Source organism: Embiotoca jacksoni, unplaced genomic scaffold (genome assembly GCF_022577435.1).
Source record: "Embiotoca jacksoni isolate LCO1_2020_lvr unplaced genomic scaffold, fEmbJac1.0.p SCAF_37, whole genome shotgun sequence".
Classification (NCBI taxonomy): Eukaryota; Metazoa; Chordata; class Actinopteri; family Embiotocidae; genus Embiotoca; species Embiotoca jacksoni.
In genome coordinates this window covers 2043947-2065763 of record NW_027185389.1, presented here as the reverse complement: position 1 = coordinate 2065763, position 21817 = coordinate 2043947, and the positions used below count along the sequence as shown (strand labels likewise).

At 42.3% G+C, this 21817-nt stretch overlaps 2 protein-coding genes across 3 annotated transcripts; one reads left to right on the top strand and one right to left on the bottom strand.

Moving 5' to 3' along the window:
- Positions 1–291: 291 nt before the first annotated feature.
- tm2d2 (TM2 domain containing 2) lies at positions 292–9000 on the top strand. 2 transcript variants are annotated; one of them, XM_069166095.1, is made up of 4 exons: positions 292–669; positions 2416–2503; positions 2623–2738; positions 5822–9000. In XM_069166095.1, the coding sequence occupies exons 1-4, from the start codon at positions 419–421 to the stop codon at positions 6033–6035; spliced, it is 669 nt and encodes a 222-aa protein (XP_069022196.1). In that variant the 5' UTR covers positions 292–418; the 3' UTR covers positions 6036–9000. The 2 variants fall into 2 exon arrangements, with proteins under 2 accessions (XP_069022196.1, XP_069022198.1); XM_069166097.1 differs by having other exon boundaries at positions 5769–6044.
- Positions 9001–9157: 157 nt separating this feature from the next.
- On the bottom strand, positions 9158–21203 carry htra4 (HtrA serine peptidase 4). Its single transcript, XM_069166094.1, has 9 exons — positions 21136–21203; positions 14801–14900; positions 14487–14691; positions 12883–13077; positions 12750–12782; positions 12061–12175; positions 11920–11977; positions 11090–11185; positions 9158–10670 (listed from the first exon to the last, which is right to left on the bottom strand). The coding sequence occupies exons 2-9, from the start codon at positions 14878–14880 to the stop codon at positions 10490–10492; spliced, it is 963 nt and encodes a 320-aa protein (XP_069022195.1). The 5' UTR covers positions 14881–14900; positions 21136–21203; the 3' UTR covers positions 9158–10489.
- Positions 21204–21817: the final 614 nt, after the last annotated feature.

Genomic DNA, 21817 nt, shown 5'->3' with positions numbered 1-21817 from the left:
TTTTTTTTTTTTTAAAGCATTACCGCCACCTTCTGGCGGGAATTGCGCATTACTACCAGGCGCTGGTAAAAAAATAAAAATAATAAAAAAAAACAAAAAAAAAAAAAACGAGGGAATTAAGACATGATGATGGTCGGATAACTATTTTTTTTTTAAAATCTATAATAACTAATAGAAAAAAAAAAATCAAGATCCGTTCCTCCGATAAACACACAAACAAATGAAAACACATTTACAGGAGACTTCTCAACTCTGACGTAGGCATCTCGAGGCGCCTTCTGATGACGACATACTCACGAGACGAGCGCTCGAGAGCCCAAAACAAACCGTCGCCGTTAACGCGTTGTTGTTGTTTTTGTTGTTGTTGTTGTTGTTTTTCCCGGGATGAGCTGAGCGTTTTCTTTCCCGAAGGGCGGCCATGATTTGGGTCAGCTACATCCTGCTGTGCGGCCAGCTGCTGCTGCTGCTGGCCGTGGTCCTGCTGCAGTGTCTGGGAGGAATCCACTCGCACAACTCGACGACGGCGGAGCCTCCCGGAGCCTCGTCGGCCGGACCGGGAGCCACCGCGCTGCCGTTCAGCGAGCAGCCCGAGACCGGGAAGTACGACGCCAACGACACGGAGCTCTACGAGTACCGGCCGCCGTCGCCGGTCGTCCTCTGCAGCTACCTGTGAGTTAAAAACACCAAAAACACCAAAAACACTCACCGGGAACGTAGCTCACGTGCTAGCGGTGGCTAATGCTAACTACCGTCAACGGCTGTTGTTCACTTCGTTGGTTGATTCAGAGGAATTCACGTAAAACCGTTTAAAGCATCAAAACATGAGCTGAAAGAAAAAAAGGACATTTAAAAACAATTAAGAACAAGGGATTAAAATATTATAAACTGTGATTAAAACATTACAAACTGTGATTAAAACATTACAAACTGATTAAAACATTATAAACTGTGATTAAAACATTATAAACTGTGATTAAAACATTACAAACTCTGATTAAAACATTACAAACTGATTAAAACATTACAAACTGTGATTAAAACATTATAAACTGATTAAAACATTATAAACTGTGATTAAAACATTACAAACTCTGATTAAAACATTACAAACTGATTAAAACATTATAAACTGTGATTAAAACATTACAAACTCTGATTAAAACATTACAAACTGATTAAAACATTATAAGCTGTGATTAAAACATTATAAGCTGTGATTAAAACATTACAAACTGATTAAAACATTACAAACTGTGATTAAAACATTACAAACTGTGATTAAAACATTACAAACTGTGATTAAAACATTACAAACTGTGACTAAAACATTACAAACTCTGATTAAAACATTATAAACTCTGATTAAAACATTACAAACTCTGATTAAAACATTACAAACTGATTAAAACATTATAAACTCTGATTAAAACATTACAAACTCTGATTAAAACATTACAAACTGATTAAAACATTGCAAACTCTGATTAAAACATTACAAACTGATTAAAACATTATAAACTGTAATTAAAACATTACAAACTGTAATTAAAACATTACAAACTGTGATTAAAACATTGCAAACTCTGATTAAAACATTACAAACTGATTAAAACATTACAAACTGTGATTAAAACATTACAAACTGTGATTAAAATAGGGCACATGTCCAAAACTGAGCAAAACAAGGTGCTGTCTACTACAAATGAACCAACAACCTATTGATTCGCACAGAGATGAACTAAACAGAGTACATGTCAAAACATTTCATTTCAATATATCCATGATATGCAAATAATGAGGATCAGAAAAAACAAACATTGCACTTAAATATGTCAAAGAGACTTCAACTGTTTCTCAATGTCAATTTGTTTTATATTTCAATACACAGCACGTCCATTTGTTTTTTTTATGTGGGAGATTGGAGTCCAGATTAAAACCTAAGTATTGAAATTAATCATTTCAGTCATGAATGTTTACAACAAAAGAGCTTCGTTTTTTTGTGTGTTTAAAAGAAATCCACGGTTCCTGTTTTTTCTCAGTGTTCAGAGTTAAAACACGAGCTGCTTTCCAACTTTGTATTCATTCGTCGGGGTCATTTTTCATTCGCGTTAAAAGGCCGAGTCGTCTGCATCACATATTTAATTTGGATGGAGAAAAGCTGGACGTCACAATTACAACATAATTAAAGCTGCTTTATTTTGGCGGGGTGACGCGTTCACATAGCTGAGGTCATTTCCAGTCAGTGCGGATTGAAAACAGCACTACCCCGTAAAAATTCCTTACACTACCACTAGAGTCCTAATATGGAAGAGCAACTATTTGTTAGCTGCAGGAAGTATGTCATTTTTGGAAACACAGCATTGGACGCTTATTTTTTTTTTTTTTTTTTTAATGAATTCCTTTTTGTGATGGCAGACCGGACGAGTTCATCTACTGTCAGGACCCCGTGGATCACGCAGGCAACTACAGCGCCTTTCAGGAGATGGGACACGGCTGCGTTGGGGTAAAGCGTTGCTTTTTTTTTTTTAAGAACATCACAAAGGTGTAATCATTTAAAAAAAAAAAAAAAGAGGCCTAACTCATGTACTGTTTTTTAAAAAAAAAAAAATAATATTCGTCTAGTGGGGAGGTCAGACTCAAAAGGAGGTGAACCACACTCCGGTCATCTGCACCACGCTCGATGATATCGAATGTGCCGGACCCAGAGAGTTCCTCAGAGGGAACGTACCCTGCATCAAGTAAGAGATACCACACACACACACACACACACACACACACACACACACACACACACACAGCTGTATACAGTCGGTGCTTCAACCTTTTGGGAGCTTTCATCAGATTTTCACAGAAGAAGTCCTTAAAGTAGATGAATAGAGTCCAATTAATCAAATGAAGGGGAAATATTATACTTTAATCCGATGTCAAGGTTTTCCCGAACATTATATCATTCTAGCATTTTTTATTTTCACAGCACCTAAGCTTCACTATGATGCTCTTTAAAAAAAAAATTAACTTATGATTATTTTTATGGCAGTAAGTGTTTTTTTTGTTTTTTTTAAAATTAAAAATATTGTAATGATAATATTCGAAAGAAGTTTATATTATGTTTAATATTGACACACCTGTCAGCAGCAAGTTTTAGATATTTCAATTTCAGCAGAAAGTTGGGGATGCAGTATTACTATATATTTTTATTGTGTTGAATTAAATTAAAGCTTTTACTATCCGTCCTATGGTATTTACTTTTTTCCATTTCTAGTCCAGACTGTAGACTTTATATAGAAGTGGACGTAGCTTCTGAAAAAACGAGGCCGATGTAGAAGTGCCTTAAAGCCGCAATACCACCGAGTCGGCTCCAAAAAAGCCTCCATAGACTCCCATTCAACTTCTCTCATCAAATACAAAGTCTATAATCTGTTCCACGAGTTATTTCGTTGTGTTTAGCTGAAGTCGCTCCTTCTTATTCGTTTTCTGGAGGTCCATCTGAAAATAATCCCTCATAAGCATCAAGAAGACCTGTTTTTGGGGGCGCGTCTGTTTGATTGACAGGCCTGCGGTGCAGTCAGGTTACAGTTATCGGTGGGCGGGATGTAGTATCGTCAGGTTTTCCAATCAGATCAGTCAGATCCACCAGATCCACACAATGAGTTTCCGCTCATTAGCAAATGGAAAAGTTTCAAACTGAAGTTGGCAGCAGACGGGAGGCTGCAGGATCAACAGAATCAATAAACGTTCTTTCTGCTGGCGGATGATGAGATTCGCACCAGCGTGACCTTTTAGTTCCTGAGACGGGCCGGTCAAACAAAAAGAAATAAACAGACTTACGGTTGCGTAAAGTCGACGTCTTGCTGCCGATAATATCGTCAGACTGTCCGCTTCGTTGCGATTGAAAAATAATCTTTATTTATTTTTACGTATCAAAATCAAAGCTGAAAGCACTGATTAATTGCCAGATAACATGAAATTAACCAGCAGTTATTTCGAGACTCTGCTTTTCAGAAAAATAACGGAGATAACTGTTGTGGTCTAAAAAAAACATAAAAAAACATGACAATTTTCTAACATTTTATTCACCAAATAACTCATCTGTTCATTGAGAAAATAAACAAAGCATTTTTTAGCAGTTATTTAAAATTGAGTTGAAGCTGTGACCGAAAACCTCATTTTGAGAGTTCAGTGTTTAAAAAATCTAAACTGCACAGTTGTAATTATAACTTATGAATTTAATGACACTGAGTGATGAAGTTAATGGCGCTGCTTTACCGACTCCACAAAGTGTTTAGTGACTTTTTTATTTTTTTTTACTTTGAATAACAGCCAGAAAATTCTTCAGAAAATGAAGGTTTTATTTTGTGTCTTCAAACTTGATTAATTGCTTTTCATGCAGGAGAGAAAGAAGAACATGAATTTGTGATGTTCGGTTCATCCTAATGACATAGACGCAGAATGAATACTAATTTCAACTAAGTTACTGTATTTATAATTTAAAAAGAAATTCCTCTTGAAAGTTGAAATGCAAGTCAAAAAAAATCCTTCACAGAAATCACTTGGTGTCCTTTGTTTTATTATTATTTTAGTTCCAGATGTTATTTTTCCTCTTAATATCAGGGAAAAAAACCCTGATATTATTGAAATTGAAATTATTGATATTTTTTCATCATAACGCTCGAATTTCTACATAAAATGGTCATTTTTGATTTATTTAAAATATTTATAAACAAAACTTTAGGAGACGCTCAATGGACCGTTTCACTCATTTTACATGCATTTCTTTTTTTAATTACCTTGGTCATACAGTCTTTTCCTCTATAAAATCTCTCTTGTTTTACCTTAATTTGAACATTTTATATTAAATGTAAGAACTTTTTTCGGGATGATTTGAAATGAAGCTAATCCTTTTTTTTTGTGATACTCCCAAGATTTCTCCTTTATTTTCTTTAGTTTTATTCGCACCACATAATAGTAGGTAAAATGTCAAAACAAATGTGTTCTGTTGAAGATTAAATCCAGTATAAATGAGACAAAAAAAAAAAACAACAGGTGCTGCGTGAGCAGTTTTGACTTTACCTCCACCTGCCAGCGTTCCCAGACTTCACCACTAGAGGGCACTGTTCGCACAGTTACGACCCCTTCGCCTTCTACCATGCTTTCACATCACTCCCGTGTTCACCCAGCAGGGTTTTCCCAGCATGCATCAGGTTCATCTCTATAGTAACTGCAGGGACATCAGAGACTCGCAATTAAATGCTGCCTCATGCTGTCCGCTCCTCGCAGATCAGAACCGCGGGTGGTTTTGCACTTCTGTTTAAAATGATTATTTTCTGTTTCAATATTGGACTTTTTAATTCAGTAACTTTATCAAACCTTCAACTGCAAGCGCAGAAATTAAACAAATGACGGCGGTTCGGCTGATTTAACAGGATGTTCTTCATGTATTTCACATTTAATTCTGGTGGATTTTTTTTTTGTAATGTTACAATTTTTTTTTTTTTAAATAATTGGAATTATACATTTAAATTTTTTTTCTGATGGTACTTAAAAAAAAAAGAAGTATAATTGTCCTTTAAAAAAAAACTTTTTAAAAGAAATTTAATTTAAACTCCAGTGGTCATTTTTATAAAAACAAAAAAAAAAAGGTCTAATGGGACTTTAAAATGACTTTTTCTTTCTATTTTTGTATACTAATGGTATTTTTGTTTTAAAAAAATTCTTTATTGTTTTAAATTTTTTTGTTTTTTTTTAACCCAAACAAAACAAAAACAAAGTGAGTCTGACGTGAGAATGGGCTTTCCCCCCTCCTGTCGGTGGTCCCTCGCAGATACACCGGACACTACTTCATCACCACCCTGCTCTACTCCTTCTTCCTGGGCTGCTTCGGGGTCGACCGCTTCTGCCTGGGCCACACCGGCACCGCCGTCGGGAAGCTGCTCACGCTGGGGGGTCTGGGGATCTGGTGGTTCGTGGACCTGATCCTGCTCATCACCGGAGGCCTGATGCCCAGCGACTACAGCAACTGGTGCACCTACTACTGAGGGCGGGACGGGAGGGGAGGGGGGGGGCACTTCCATCAGAGTAGAGGACTCTGCCGGCCTTCAGCGGGGGGGTTAGGACTGAGTCTGCGGGCCGGCTCGTTGGAGGTCGGGACCTCCTGAGGACTCCAGGCGCTGCAGAGAAAAGGAGGTATAACGTGATTCCATTTCATTTAGTGACGGTTTCACTCTCAGTTCGGTTTCATTTGGTTCGAACCACAAAAAAAAAGAAAAAAGAAGAAGCTCTTTGTTGCCTTTTATTAACGCTCTTGTTTTTCACGTTCACACTTCTTTCCACATTACAAAAGAAACCAAGCGGTAGGAAACGGAAGTCTCACGGGCCGACGGGTGACTCCTTGATCGGACCGTTTCCATTGGGACGTTTTCCTGCGTCCCGAATGTCATTCAATCCAAAACGGGAAAAAAATGAATAATAATTCAGCGCCACAATTAACTCAATTACAGTAATCAAAGGTCACTCCCCCCCCCCCACCAAAAAAAAAAAAAAAGGTAAAAAAAAAACAAAAATACCAGAATAATATAAAAGCAGAATATTTCTATAGTGGCATCATAAAACTGTAATAAAATATATTTTTTTTAATTATTTTTTTTTGAGGGAGTTAAGTGATTGAAAAGGTGACATTGCATCGCGTGGGGGGGGGAATTGTTTGGTAACCGTAGCAACAGAAAGGCCGGCGACCTTTCGTTTTTCTTCATCCTCCGAATTCGTTATCGAATGGTGAGTGAAATCAGAGACGTCGCCACTAACAATAAATAAAATAAATGTATAAAATAAATAAATAAAACGTTACGAGAAAGGTTGTTTTTCTTTTCTTTTCTTTACTCGTCACGTTTTTATTTTCGGGGACAGAAAAAGTTCAGCCGCAGTTTGTACTGTTAATGCCGAGTTACTTTTTCGTGTCTTTACGACGTCGGAGAAATCATTGGAAAAATGTGCGGCTCAGTGACGTGTCGCGGCCACATTAAACCTCCTGAAGGGCCCCCGGGGGTAGGAACTTATTGTTTGGTTCCCCCCCCCCCCCCCTCACACTTACGCGGCAGTTTGATTATCACCCGAGGCCACAAAACCAACCAGCACGCCGAAGATGGAACGACTCATTTTTTAAAGCCTAAAATTTATCTCCCAAATTCTTCCCTGTGAATTTTTTTTTATTTTTTATAGTTTCCCATTTTTTTTTTAATTTTATTTTTTTTAAATTTTTTTACTTCATGTTTGGGTTTTTAAAAGTCCAAAGTAATTAGATTGTGAGAACGTGGGCTTCAGGCAATAATAACGGTCCTTCTCTGACATTTTTAAACGCCAAACATGATAAAAGTAATACAACATTATTTGTTTTAAAGGAATTGCTCGTATCAGACTGAACTTCTGTGGAACGAGTCCTTCTTTCCTTTCAGCTTTTCTGACTGACGAACACAAACGCAACAAAAGGCGACAATACAAACACAAACGACTGAACTTTCACAGCTCGTAGTTCACTTGTAAAAGAAAACCTGAATCTTGAACCGGATCAGAACCGCGACGCTCTCCGTTCATTTACTCCGTTCACACCAAACCCACCAAAATCTTTTAACGCCGAAAGTCTCGCCGGCCTCAAAGTTTTATCCGCACCCCACATTTTCCAAAGAAAAGGAAAGCGTGCGTTCGTTTTTGTGCTCCGAACGTATTTAATGACGCGTCATGTTCTTTTTTTTTTTTTTTAAATTTGTTTTAATTATTATTAATTTTTTTTAAATGGTTTTAACGTTCCACTTGGTAGCGCAGTCCGTGGGGAAAACCGTCAACCGAGAAATTCGGACTCTACGAGATGTTTCCGTAACGCCGCATTTTAATCTGGTCGGGATCTGCATTAAAACAGTTAAAAACAGTTTTAAAAACAGTTTTAAAAACAGTTAAAAAACAGTTAAAAACAGTTTTAAAAACAGTTAAAGACAGTTTTAAAAACAGTTTTAAAAACAGTTAAAGACAGTTTTAAAAACAGTTTTAAAAAGTTAAAAACAGTTTTAAAAACAGTTAAAAACAGTTTTAAAAACAGTTAAAAAACAGTTAAAAACAGTTAAAAACAGTTTAAAAAAACAAAAAAAACAAAACTGTTAAAACACCGAGCGGCGATGTAAAGAAATATTCTGCCGTTTTAACAATCTGCTGCTGGAGGTTCTCCCAATTTATTATTGATTTTTTTTTTTTTACCTTTTAATGTGTTTTAACTGTACTTTTAAATACCTTCGGAGCCCCCCAGCGAGCGGGAATGAACGGACGCGTACGATTTAGTGGTTTTCAGTGTTGACGCGAGGAAAAATGCTTCAGATGAGCAGTTCCTTCAGTTTGAGGAAGAAAAAAATAAAGAAGCTGTAAAAAGCGTCGGCCTCCTTTTGCATTCAGCCGGCGCCTCGTCCCCCCCCCCCCCCCCCAAAAAAAAAAATCTCCCACGGTCTAAGTGGCGTTAAGACGTTGTTTTTCCTGCCTCGTCTTTCCTTTAATCTCGTTTCTTGAATCCAGATGTGACTCTTGAATCCAGATGTGACTCTGCATTGTAGTATAAACGCGTAATGTGTTCGTTGCCTTTTAGAAAACATTCCCGTTCCGGAGTCTCTTGTAAAATACTGTAAGTGATGTTCCACCTGAACGAAGCTTCTCCAGAGTTGGTTTTTATGTTCTTCAAACTTAAATCCAACTCTGATGTTTATTTATTTGCTTTTTTGTTTTGTTTTTTCCGTTTCACGTGTTGAGGGAAATATACTTCCTCTTGACGAAGGTCCATTTGATAGTTCTTCTATTTAACGAGCTCATCTGGCGCGTTTCTTCTGAAATCAAAACCAGGTTCCCTCGCCAGCTCCCAGAAAGACAGATTTTCTCCGGTTCTGGTGGCGAGAAGGAATCTGAAGCGTCTCGCGTTGTGTTTGTCGCCAATCACGCGCCATTAAGACCCAATAAAAAATAAATAAAGTACCCGGTACTGTGTTTTTCTCTTCTTTCTCTTGGATTAGATTTTATGGATCCTGGCTGCACATCGCAGAAAAAGATGGACTACTTTTAGTTTTGAACCATTAAAAACAAAACAAAAAAGTTCTCAACTAAAACAACAGTAGTCTCAAACTTTGAAAAATGATTTATTCTTTGTTTTCACCCATCTGTAAATATATATATATCAGGCTTTTATTCCATTTATGTACACAAAAAAAACAAAACCAAAATAAAAATTTGCACATACACACTGTAGAGAAGGCAAATCTAAGGTTTGTTGATGAGGCCGATGCCGGTGGATTATCCAGAAGCAACGGGAACAACAGGAGCTGCTGCAGGGAAGTCCTCCATTTTAATGTATTCAGGCCAAAACCTCTCAGATGGATTTCTTTAAATCCTAAAACCAGAAGTGTTTGTGAGGATTGGGACGAAACGGAACCTTTGAACGGCACTTTTACGTCGTTCGTTACGACCTTTTATTTCCTTCTTACTGCTTTCCATAAAAAAAAAAAAAAAATCGGATGTACAAGTAGTTAAACGCTGGCAGCCGGCTATAAACGGTTATTTATCACCAGTTGGGGCTTGTTTACAGTTATCATCTGGAACAGGACGGGTCTCGTCAGGTGTGTGAAGATTTGCATCTTGACGCTAAAATGTCAGCTTTTGTTCTTTCGATCGGAGGAACTGGCGACGTGCCGTGTTTAAGACGTTGACCTTTTGAAGATCGGTGGGACATTTTCTTGGCATTGCCGGCGTGTAATTACCCGCCGACGGCGGATATTCCGCTGTTTGTGTGCGTTTAAAAAAAAAACAACAACAAATACAGCAACGAGAGTTTTTACGCAATTCGATAAATCTTTAGGATCCGTAGCGATCGGCATCTTTCAAAAAAAAAAAATTCGCAAAAATTTTGCGCGACGCTACAGTTGACCTCGGACCTAATATTTCTACCTATCACTTTGATTTGTTTGAATTGGTCGCTTTAATCTGTAGAGCTATGAAGGAAGAAGGCATGCTGGGAAATTTGTTTGCCCATTGATTTCCTGTCATTTGTGATCTGTTACTGTGTGTGTGGAGGGAGGGGGGCGGGGTCTATGAAAAATAGTTGTACGGCGGCCAATCAAAATTGTTATAATTATGACTAGATGAACTACGGAAGCCTTAAAGTACAAGAAAAAGCATACAATCATTTTTTTTAGGCACGAGGACGCTGGAAATAGGACAGTGTGGGTTCATAGAACAGAAAAGGGGGTCGTCGTTTACCAAGTCGGGGCACGAGTGTTGTTCTTTAACCTTTTAACCTCTAAAATATAAAATAAAAAACAAAGTAATGGCATATTTCACCATCTGGTGCTCTTTGGATGCAGTTCTGGACAAGAAGCGCCGCCACCTGTTTAATCTCACAGCATCTGTTTCTTTACAATATTCTTTGAAAAAAATAAAAATAAAAACAAATTCAAAACTTGCATCCGAGCTACTGGTAGTCGCCGATTTCCACCTCTTCGGGAACGACCGTCAGCGTGACGTCTCCGTCCCGTCGCCTCACCACCACGGAGAGCGCGGCGCCGCTCTGGACGGCGTCGCTCACTTCCTGCGAGGTGCGGACGGGCCGCCCGTTAACCCCGACGATGACGTCGCGATTGATCATACCGGCGCTGCGGAGGGTAAAAAAAAAACATTTTCATCATCAACATTTCAACATTTTTCATGGGTCATTAAGTCGCTAGATTTTTTTTTGAGCCACTCCAATTCATGACGAAAAATGGCGCCGTAATGCGCTGTTATTACAAAATAAAGATATTACACGCGCATGTATTACTAAAGTGTAAATCAGGGATGGGCATTTCAAAGAAAATTATTATTCGAAATTTGTTACCCGATCAATGAAAGCCGCGTGTTCTTCTTCTTCCTGTGTTATTTAATGGCAGCTGGCAGGCAGCTTTTAGGCGCATTACCGCCACCTTCTGACGGGAGTAACACATTACAAAAACACAAAATCTAGATGCGGCTCTGTTACGTTTTTCGTCGTCTGTTACACACCACACAGTAGGATCAGCCGCGGCCGGACTCTTACCTGGACGCGGCCGTTCCAGGTATTACTTCGTAGATGTAAACCCCCGTGGTCACGTCGGGAAACTGTGCCTCGCGTTCCTTGAATTCTTGGATCAGACTGGTACGTTCGGAAAAAGGAAAGGAAAGGGTGACTTGAAATTTTAAATCATCCCGTATACATTTCGCTCCAAAAAGATGAATCTACTAATAGAAATAGTGAGCAGTCCCCATGTGGCAAACCCGGCATAAATGCTTTGTGAATGCTCTTCTTTGAGGCCAAATAATGAAATAATGCTGGAATTATTGCGAATAATACCATATTGAATCAGAATAAATGTCCTTACTTTCTATTTCACGAGAGAAGTTGATGCTTTTCGAACGGGAGCCTATTTTTGGAGCCAGCCCCTGGTGGCCCTCCCTGGTATTGCACTTTAAGGCACTTCTGCATTGGCTCCACTGTTCACTCCTTTTCTTTTTTATATACAGTCCATGACACTGTCCCCCAGTGGTCACTCACGGTTATTGCAGTGAAAAAGTCCCTAGTGGTCCAAAAAAGCTTTTTTTCTCAGACCATCATTATAAAAGCTGTAAAACTGTAGACGGGAAACCTCCAATTGCCAATTAAGTCAATTTTTACTCTTCCTGTTATGACTTTTTAACCCCTGGTAGTTTTATATTAGTAAAAGTTAAACAATTTCCATTAGTGGGCCTTCTTTGAGTCTGATATCCAGTCCTCCTTCCATGAGTACAGAGCCACTAGCTTTGTTACAGACTCTCGAGCCTCATTAAAAAGTGGACGACATCTCCCCGAAGTGAATTCGGTTATTTGGAACTTAGTTTGTGTTTACTTACGACGGCGTGAGCTGCAGCATCCGAATACCTATGAACTTCTTCTTTCGCGCTGTGTTTCCTGGAGGCACATGAATAAATGAACGACTTGCTAACTTACCGAATGAGATCGTAAAAAAGCGTCGACATGAGATTCGCGCTCACCGTTCACTTGTCTGTCGTAGGAATCGGCAAGAAACTTCCGTATTCGGTTGACGGGGATGGCGAAAGAGATCCCCGCTGCCACTTTCAGGGTATTTATGCCAATGAGCTCTCCGTCCTGTTCGACACGGAGCGAACGGCGAGCTGTGAAGTGTGCTTCTGGATTGATTTCACAGCATTTGAGAAACAAGGCGGGAGTATTTCTGCCTTCTCTTCCAGTGCACATAACGTGAGCTCGAAGTCTATTAAGTGTTCTTCTTACGCTGAACACAAGCCATCAGTCTTGGTTATTGTAGTTATTTATCTGTGTTCTCACTGCGAAGGACGATTTATAAAACGCAGCGTCGGTGTACCAACTATTCTCCTTTTAGAAAAGTACTTCTTTGTTTTAGGTAAAGCAGGCTGGAGGCAGCAGCCTTGATTAATGAATGTAGCATCTGTACGGTTTTATTCCACGGTAACAATGCAAAGGCTTCCAGAAAGAAAACCGGGCATAGTCCTGACGTTTTTTTCTTTCAATCTTAAACCTGAGAGAACTGATTGGAGACATTGGGTGTTAAATAAAACAAAATCATGACCTTAGTCCTCTCCGTCATAAATAAAACAGGAACGATCGCCCACAGAGCTGAAAGCTTAACAAATATGCAAATGGTTTATTCCTTTACACGTGACAGCGGTGTGAATTCTCTCACCAAGTTGACGAGCGGTCCGCCGGAGTTGCCGTACTGTGAATAAAAAAAAATTAAAATAAATGTTCTTATTGTTTTCTATCGTGCAAGACGGGTCGCGGTGGGTTTGTGGCGCCGGTCAGGTGCTCTCGCTCACGTTTATGATGGCGTCGGTCTGGATGTAGTCCATGTCGGAGTCCCTGAAGCCCAGCTCCAGGCCGTTGCGATGGACGGTGCTGATGATGCCGGTGGTGACGGTGTTCTGCAGGGCGAAGGGGCTTCCCACCGCCACCACGAACTCGCCGGGTCGCAGGTCCGAGGACTGGCCGAGGCGCAGCGCCCGCAGGGGACCCTGCGGCCGGAAAAAGAGGAAGGAGGACGAGTCAATCCAATTAGCGGAAGAAAGGAGCGCGTTCATTAGCTTTCAGGTCACCGTGCCGGCTACGGTGACTACCGGTCCGCACGGGAGGTCGTTGAGGCTGAACGCAGACCAGCTAAATGAGGCTTGATTGTCACTTCAGAGCTGGGAGTTGTTTTAGAAGAAGGAATCTCTGCTCCCTTCGGAGTGCTCACAGAATTCCTGTTGGAAAACTTTTGGTCAAGAAAAGCCCAGTTTTTATCGTTCCTTATCTTATTTCTAGATAATGTCAGTGAATACGTTGGCAAGCAGACAAGCAGCAAAGAAATTCCAGTCCAGAAAAGCCTAACTAGGTTTTGAGGAACAGAGTCAGTGACTGGGACCTTGGTCACGTGACATTTACGCGCAACTAACGTGTTGGCTCAATTTCCACAAAGTGTTTTGAAGTGGTTTTGGTCAACATCATCCGCAGCAGAACCACGAATCCCTTTTCTCTTTGCTGCTCCTCGTCGAGCCCAGTTTGCGTTCAGAGCCCGACACTGGAAATCTCTTATTTTTATTATAAGCTCTAATCTTTGTGATTTTAACGCGGGATTGGTGAAGTGTGAGCCAAACTAAACGAAAGCTTCTGGCTCGTCTCAGCCTGCCTCCTCTTGTTCCAAGCCGAGCCCATAAATCTGGTGGACGGGTACTGCCGCGTGTCCCGAGGCGTGGGGCCTCGTGTCGCCACAAATTTGCCTTTTGGGAGGGGGGGTGGGGGGGCATTAGGAATGCATCACGTTGGGAGGTGTGGGATCGTACAGTTGCCGCTGCTCGCTGGTTGTTTTTAGGATAAGTGGCTTCACTTTTAAAGCAGTCAAATCTAGCGCCGCCTCGGGTTTTTACTCCTTGTTATCTCGAGGTGTTCTCGTATTCAGATCAGCGCTAAAAAAAAAAATTACAAAAATGTTAATCACGAGCTTCACGCTGAGTGGAGTTTGACTGAAGTGGTCGGGAGCAGAGCCCTCCTCCGCCATGCAAAGCAGCCGGTTGTCGGAGGGGGGGGGGCGCTTCTGAGGGGCGACATGTTTTATTCAGAAAAGCACTCGCAAAATACTCGAGAAGCAAATATCTGGGGCTTTAAATTTGATGAGACGTGACCAAACACCGCCCCCGGAGGAATTCAGACGACAAATTAAAGCATGTTAAGGGGCACGGTCTAATTTGTGTTGGGGCGAAAGCCCTCCTTGATGACTCCCTCCGCGGAATATACGAACCCGCTTTGTGGCGCCGGGGGATTAACCGCACTTTCATGTTCGGCCTCCGACGACGACGACGAGCTGCCGGGCCGGAGGGACAAAACAACAACACACGACTTCCTCGGGTGGTGGAGGGAGGGGGGGGGGAAGGGGGGGGCTACTCACCTCCGGCTCGATTTTGATGAGCGCGATGTCCATCTTCTGATCCACGTCCTTGACGGCGGCGTCGTAATGCGCGCCGCTTCCCAGCTCGACTTTGATCCGCTGCTTGTTGGTGATGACGTGAGCGTTGGTGACGATCCAGCCGTCCTCCGAGACCACGAACCCCGAGCCGCTCGACACCGAGACCTCCTCGCCGGAAAACGGCATTCTGGGGGGAAAAAAAAAAGTGAAGGAAATGAAGAAACGTCTTTTGCTTCTGAAGAACACACGAATGGATGAAGATGTCACTTGTTTTTTTGTTTTTGTTTTTTTTTTACCTTTGGAAAAGCTCCAGATGCACCACAGCCGGGATAATCTTATCCACCACATCTGCGATGAAGTTGAACTTGTAGCGCATACTTCCTGGATGCTGAAGTCCTTTCAGGACACCAGACAAGAAACGAAAGGTTGAGTCGCCTCACGCCGTTGAACTTGAACGTTCATCGAAGGGCCGTCTTTCAGTCTGGTTTCTAGTTCCTACGATTCGCGCACGGGCTAAAAGAATCCGGGCTACATTAGCTCGTACCAAGGTTGCAAAATTACTCTTTTGGGATTTCGACGCAGCGTACCGGGACCTTCCTGACGTCTTCAGCTACGTTTCCGTCGACGGTACCCGGCTCTGCTCTACTCGACTCTACTCGTTTTTGGTAATCGGGTAACTTTCTGGATTCGGTTTTCCCACCGCGGATAATTCGCCCTCGGGTCGAACGGAAGAAACAATCGATCTACCGGTGAAGCGAGCTGCTTCTAGTGGCGACGGGACGGGACACCAGCTGTCTGTCCCAGCGTGGAAGGTGTTCTTCTGTTGCGTCTTCACGTCACCTTTTGGTACCCGCAGAGCTTAGTCGGAGGCGATCCTAAAAAAAAATAGTAGCAGGCAGGAACTGGTCAAGCCGAGCCGGTACCATCGGCGGAAAAGAGGCTTTTGTGTAATCAGAACTGAAGCAAATGTGGAAGCAGCATCTGACAACCGTTATATTTGCAGGGGAAAAACAAAATCAGGGATACGTTGAGTTGCAGGACACGCAAATTTGTAGCCCAAGCATTGATGGCATGACACACTCATATCTGTTTTGTGGTCAAGCTGCATTGTGGGTAACGCAGGTGCTAGGTTTTGACAAGTTAGATTAACGTGTGGTCTTACAGGTAAGTAGATCAGCGGAGTACTCCGACATATTTTATTGCTGCTGTCAGTTAGCCAGTCATTTCAAAGACCTTTTCTTTTCTTTTTTTTTTTTACCAGCAGACTTGTAGAGGAAAAACACAGATGAGGTAAAATGTTGTTTTAACGATTGGCTCCGTTCCATCGAGAAACATTGAGCCGGCCCGGAAAACGACGGGAGGAACCTGGAGCCGGCTGTCGTCAACCGTTACACCTGTGCTCTTTTTTCCTGCTTTGACAAGCCAAAATATCTGCTGTGAGAAAAAAAAAAAAAGGTGTTTAACTTCCCTGCCCTGAAGTTGACCTCCCCTCTCATCCACCCTTCAGCTGGAAACGACCAGAGCCGCCCGCGCATCTGTTTCCGATCTCCTAATCAGCTCCGCGGCCATTAATACCAGCCACCTTCTCTCAGATCGTCCTCGGTCTCTGCTTCGTTTCCCCCGCGCGAGTTAGTTTGAATTCACCCCGCCCGTCTTTTGACGTTACAGCCGGCTTCGGACTTTATTCGCGCGTCTTAACGCGCATCGGGCGTGACGTGAAGATGGCCGAGACGAATAGCAAAGCACAAATAACGCTAAAGATTTGATTTCTTATCGGATTTTCGCACGAGTCGTGAGTGACTCTCGCTTGTCGGGGCGAGTAGCGGCAAGTCGTCGCTCCGCTCTTAATTTCCCCGGGATCACGGGGCTAACCGTAAACGCAAACAAACCTCTTCCTCCGTTTTTTTTTTTTTTTTTACTGGCACGTACCGATATCAAACGAGTTCGAGGCGCCCGTCCCCCCCCCCCTTCCCGTCCCCCCCCCTTGTCCCGAAGCCACTGGTATTCTCTCACGTTTACAAAGAAGCACAAACCAACTTGTCTCTGCAGAAACAGCCTTAAATGCAAATGACTGGCTTTTTTTTTTTTTTGTTGTTGTTGTTTGGTTTTCTTGCCAGGAGCTACTTTGGCAGAACGCCAACTATTTTTTTTTTTTTTTTTTTTGCATGCCTATTCTGTCTGCTCTACAAAACAAATCCACGCTCCACGTTGGCAGGATGAAACCATACCTTTCGCTGTCCTCTCAATTACATCGTGCGGCCGTGCCAATTTACCGCGACCGCGCGTCGTATCGGCGGATAAACGCGGCGACGCGTCGTCTGATCTGCTGTCGCTTCTCCAAAGTCTTCAAACGAGCGTCGATCTGCCGATGCGGATCGCACGCTGCGTTCAACATTTCCAGTCGCAGATCAACGGTTTTAGTTCGGATGTTTTACTGAAAAATGAGTTGTCCTCAACCCTGTAACGTTCCCTCTTTTTAGCAGTCTCTTTTTGTTGTATTTATTCTAAACTTGTCGTTATGATACATGAATTGGCATTTCAGTGTCTGTCTAGTTAAATTAGTTGATCGTATTACAGTAAAATGATTAAATTGAGAGTTCTTTGAAATATACGAATAACATCGCCAGTATCGTTTCTCCCTGCTTTCGTTATGACTAAATACTGAATGCACACGTTTAACAATTTGTTAATGAGGCCTTTAAGAAAATTAAAAAAATAAGATACGACTCTCTATATCTAATGACAATATCCCCATTAATTGGAATACAAAGTGGTTATTATTGAGCTTCAAACAAGCAGTTTCTGCTTACTGTTATGGCGGATGCTCTTTCTCTCTCACACACACACACACACACACACACACACACACACACACACACATCTTGCATGAAGCAGACGGAGTCGCTGTAGATATGCAAACATTTCTGTCTTGTCTGTGTCCTCATCGTCGCGGTTACCGAGCAGCGGTGGAAGGTGATGAAATGTACCGACAGGCCTCTCGACACACACCCGCCGCTATCGGCGCCGTCCTCATTTAACCTTATCTGCAGTTTTAGGATGACGGATTTTAAATTTGTATTTTTCGACACCCTCAAAGGGACGAGTTCACCCAATTTGAGATACCTCCAACTTTTGGACACTTCACCGGCAATTGAGGCAGCAGCCCCACAAATGTCTGCGCGGGTTCGAACGACGACGCCGTCTTGTTGAAAAATAGTTGGAATGGAAAGTAAAGGTGCGGCTGTTTGTTGTGGAGCCGGTGAGGGAGGAGGTCGGGCTCCATCGACGGGTCGGTAAAACGCTGGCCTGCACCGGGGGCCGAGCCGCCGTTTGTTTCAACCGCGACTTTTTCGTAACCTCAACGGTCTGTTTATTAGTGTAACCATGGAAACATAGGTCCTCTAGACTTAACCCTTTCCACCCTAGAAGCTCGTGTACAGGTATCTGTTCTAAAAAATATAAAAAACACACCCTGTCGCCATTTGTTTTAGTTGTCAAGTGTCAAACTTTTGCGATTCAAATGTTATATTTGTTATACTTTGTTTCTGAAGCATCAAATTTGGCTGTTAAGAATTTCTGGAACAGGTCCAATAACATCGGAGTCCCTCATCGAAATAAAAGCGCTGACTTTTACAGTTTTGATCTGTTAACAACAACAAAATTATATTTTTGCAGCAATTTTACTCTGACCTGCTGACGAGGGGATTTATTGCATTTCAAAAATTCTCTTAACCACAGAGCCTGAGGTTTGAAGAGTTCAGTCTTGCAGTTGCGGAGTTGTTTACTGACTGACATTCAAGATGTTTTGTCAAGAGGAATTTTTCATAAAATTACCGTGAACTTTTATTTTGACCACAGCTTTGCCACATCAGAGAAGGGTAATTACTTTATTTTTCAACTGTGGTTTTGAACAGTTTATCTGTGGCAGATCTCTGGCTGCAATTATGCTTCTACGTGTCGTATCAGCAGGTAGGAACAACCCACCATAGAGGTTGTGTCTGATCAAAAGATATAAAGGAGAAAATATATGTATTTTTTATTAGGTGAACTCACTTTTGCAATATGGTTGCAGTCTGAAAAGAACAGCAGCCACCGACCAAGCGAAAACAAAAACCCATTATATTGTATAATTTGTCTACAGCTGTGTGCCAGCTCTACAGTGACGGCTGTTCGTCCTAAAGGATATACAGTCTAGTCTGGGAAATAATACCTAATTTTATATGATTTTTTTTATACTCGTATATCCAAACATTTGGCTCGATGATAAGACTTGGGGGGCATTTTGAATGCACATTTGAAAAAGGCTTAACATCTAAAGACAACATGAAACCCCGCCGCTTTCGGAAAAAACACTGATTTCAGTCTTGATTAAACTCGATGATGAGGCCAACATACATCAACCCTCTCTGCCATGTTTACCTTTTGGGGGAAATTCGGGCGCGACCACAGACTGGATATAAAAATGTTCGTAGTTTCCGGCTCTGAAAAATGGTTCCGATCCAGAAGTGTCTTAAAGCTGCGATACCACCGAGTGCCACTAGAGGTCGGCTCCAAAAAGCCTCCGGCTCCATAGACTCCCATTCAACTTCTCTCATCCAATTCTAAGTCGATAAAATGTCTCCACTAGTTATCTCGGTGTTGTTAGCAAAAGTCGCTCCTCCTTATTAGTTTTCTGAAAATAATCCCGTCGTTAATTATAAAATAAGCCTAAAAAAGCCGTGTATTTGGAGGGGCGTGTCTGTTTGATTGACAGACCTGTCAGTTAGGTTAGGTTTATGGCTATCGGTGGGCGGGGTTTAATATAGCTAGGTTTACAGGTCTACAGCTCGCCCCCTCCGCCCAGCTCGCCCAAATATGGTCACTTCCTGCTCCAAAGCGACGGGGTGACGTCGCTGTCGGTTGCACAACTTTATAACCGAGTCCATACGTAACACGTTCTCCACTCGATACGAGGAGAGAAAAAAAAAAGCTTCCTGTGGACCAACAGGGTAAATCTAATTAGCCGGGGATGAGGTCTCTATGGCAACCCTGCGTCGTGATTTATACCGTTCCGGTCACATCTTGGCATCCCGTCATACATGACCCCAATATTTGGACAATATAGGGCAACTCTTAAGCCCCACAGCTGGGATTTTTTTTCCCATCTGTTTATTTTATGGCCTCCTCTACGATATGAGCTCGCAACAGCTTTCGCATAAACCTGCTTGTACAGGAGATCAGACGGAGGTCTGATGTATGATGTATTCGCTCACCTCCGCGGATGGCGACGATAAGAAACTGCACATTATGAAAATGGATAGGACAGGACGGGAAAATGAAGAGGTTATATCGGAGCAACGGCGTTGAGCTCGGATCCCCTCGGGAGAATTAAAAACCATCAGTGGAGAATTTGAGGCCGCATTTCTATTTTTTTTTTTTCATCTTGTTGCTTTTTCCTCAGTGTGATTATGCAGAAAAACAGGAGAAGCACTTTATCAATGTATTCCAGGATGACACCGTTTCCAAAAAAAACACTTTCAGCCTCACGCGGGTTTTGGAGAGCGACTTATTAGCTTTTCAAATTTGAGAGCGGAGGTGATGATGAGCGGCCAAACACGGAGGAAATGGAAATATATCATCCGAATTGAACCCTTATTTTGTTCATTTGTTTATGAGGTTATTTTTTTAGGAGCAGAGACAGAACGGCTGAGATAAAAAAAAAAAGATATAATGCTGCACTTCCATAAACGCTGCCAGACAAAAGTGGAGCGGCGGAGGTGGAGATATTCGGAGTTTTAGTCTCAAGCGCGGTGCAAATTCACAGACTCACAGAATCCTACACTTCCCAGAATGCACCTCAACAGCACCTTTAATTAGACCCGACATCCCTGTTAACCGTCCATGTCTTTTTCTAATTTCACACCCCAGTTTGCAGTGTTAAGAAAATCTATTTACATCACTATTTCCAGCAGAAAAGTCCTGGTTAGAGAGCCGGTTCTTTTCTGGAACCAAAGAACCGATCTGTAGCAGAACCGTTGTGTCACCTTAACGACTGTCTATTTTTAATTAACTGTTTTTAGGTCAGGTAAAAACCAAGCAAAATGAGAGATCGTATTGTTTACTGGCTTTTTATATCTTTTTTACAAATATTAACTTCCATACATTTACCTGAAACACTTAATTGTTTGTAAAATGTTTTTTTATTTAGAGTTTTTTCATTGTTTTGTCTTTAAAATAAGGCGCCACGTCACAAATCTTTTACCTCTTGTGGTACTAAATCATTCTTCTTTGGGAGAAAAATATGAAGCAGATCATTTCATCACAAATAGGATTACAAATTGGTGTGTTGCTGATCTTCATTTGATTTGTTGGCATAATACCGAACAAATTGTTCAGACTTTGGCAGGCAGCCCGGTTGGACGATGGTCACACTACTTTATTTCCCCCTTTTTCTTCACAATTGAAACTTGAAAGTTTTTACTATGATAACTTTGTTATTATAAGCATTGCTATTTTTTGCAATACTATCAAAAGTAGGATTCATTGTATTAATATTAAAATGAACTAGTTTGCTCATCAAATAAGCCTATTTATTAATGTTTTAATGTTGACGTTAACTTAAATAAGAAAGAAAGAAAGTCCCGCTACTCACCAGAGTCACACCGACCCCTCTGGATCAGAGTGACCGACCGGGTCCCCTCGAGCTCGGCCCTCCTGTTCTCGGCTCCCAGGCGGCAGATGCTCGGGTACGTCCTGCCGTCGCTGCCGCACACGGGCCCGGAGGAGGCGCACGCGCACGCGCTGCGGAGCCCGCCGGCCTCCCCGGGGGCGGAGGAGCACCGCAGGCCGTCCCCGCAGGAGGAGGAGGAGGAGGAGGAGGAGGAGGAGGAGAGCCCTCTGCCGCACTCCTCGCCCTCCCCGGCCGCGCACACCGCGCAGCAGCCGCACGCGTCCTTCGCCCGGCCGTAGTAGCAGGCGCCGGGCTGCGGCGCCGGGCACCGAGCGGCGTCGCAGACGCGCGGGCACGTTTGTCTTTTCCCCAGGAGGCCCGCGTGAGCTGCAGAGGTGAGGAGGGCGAAGTAAGCGAGCAGCTTCATCGTGACAGCAGGTTCTGCTCCTCCTCGCGTGGAGTCCGTCGGTGTGAACGCTCGTGCCCCCACAGGATCGGCTAAATACCAGCAATCGTGTTCCAGTCGCAGCACGCTGCTCCTGGGTTCTCCTCCACGGCTTTATGTAACCGCTGAGGAATGCAGCTGCAGCAGTTTGGATGGTATTCGTCGGTTTTCTGGTTTTTTAACCCATCATGTGATGATGAATGGAGATACAGGTTTTCA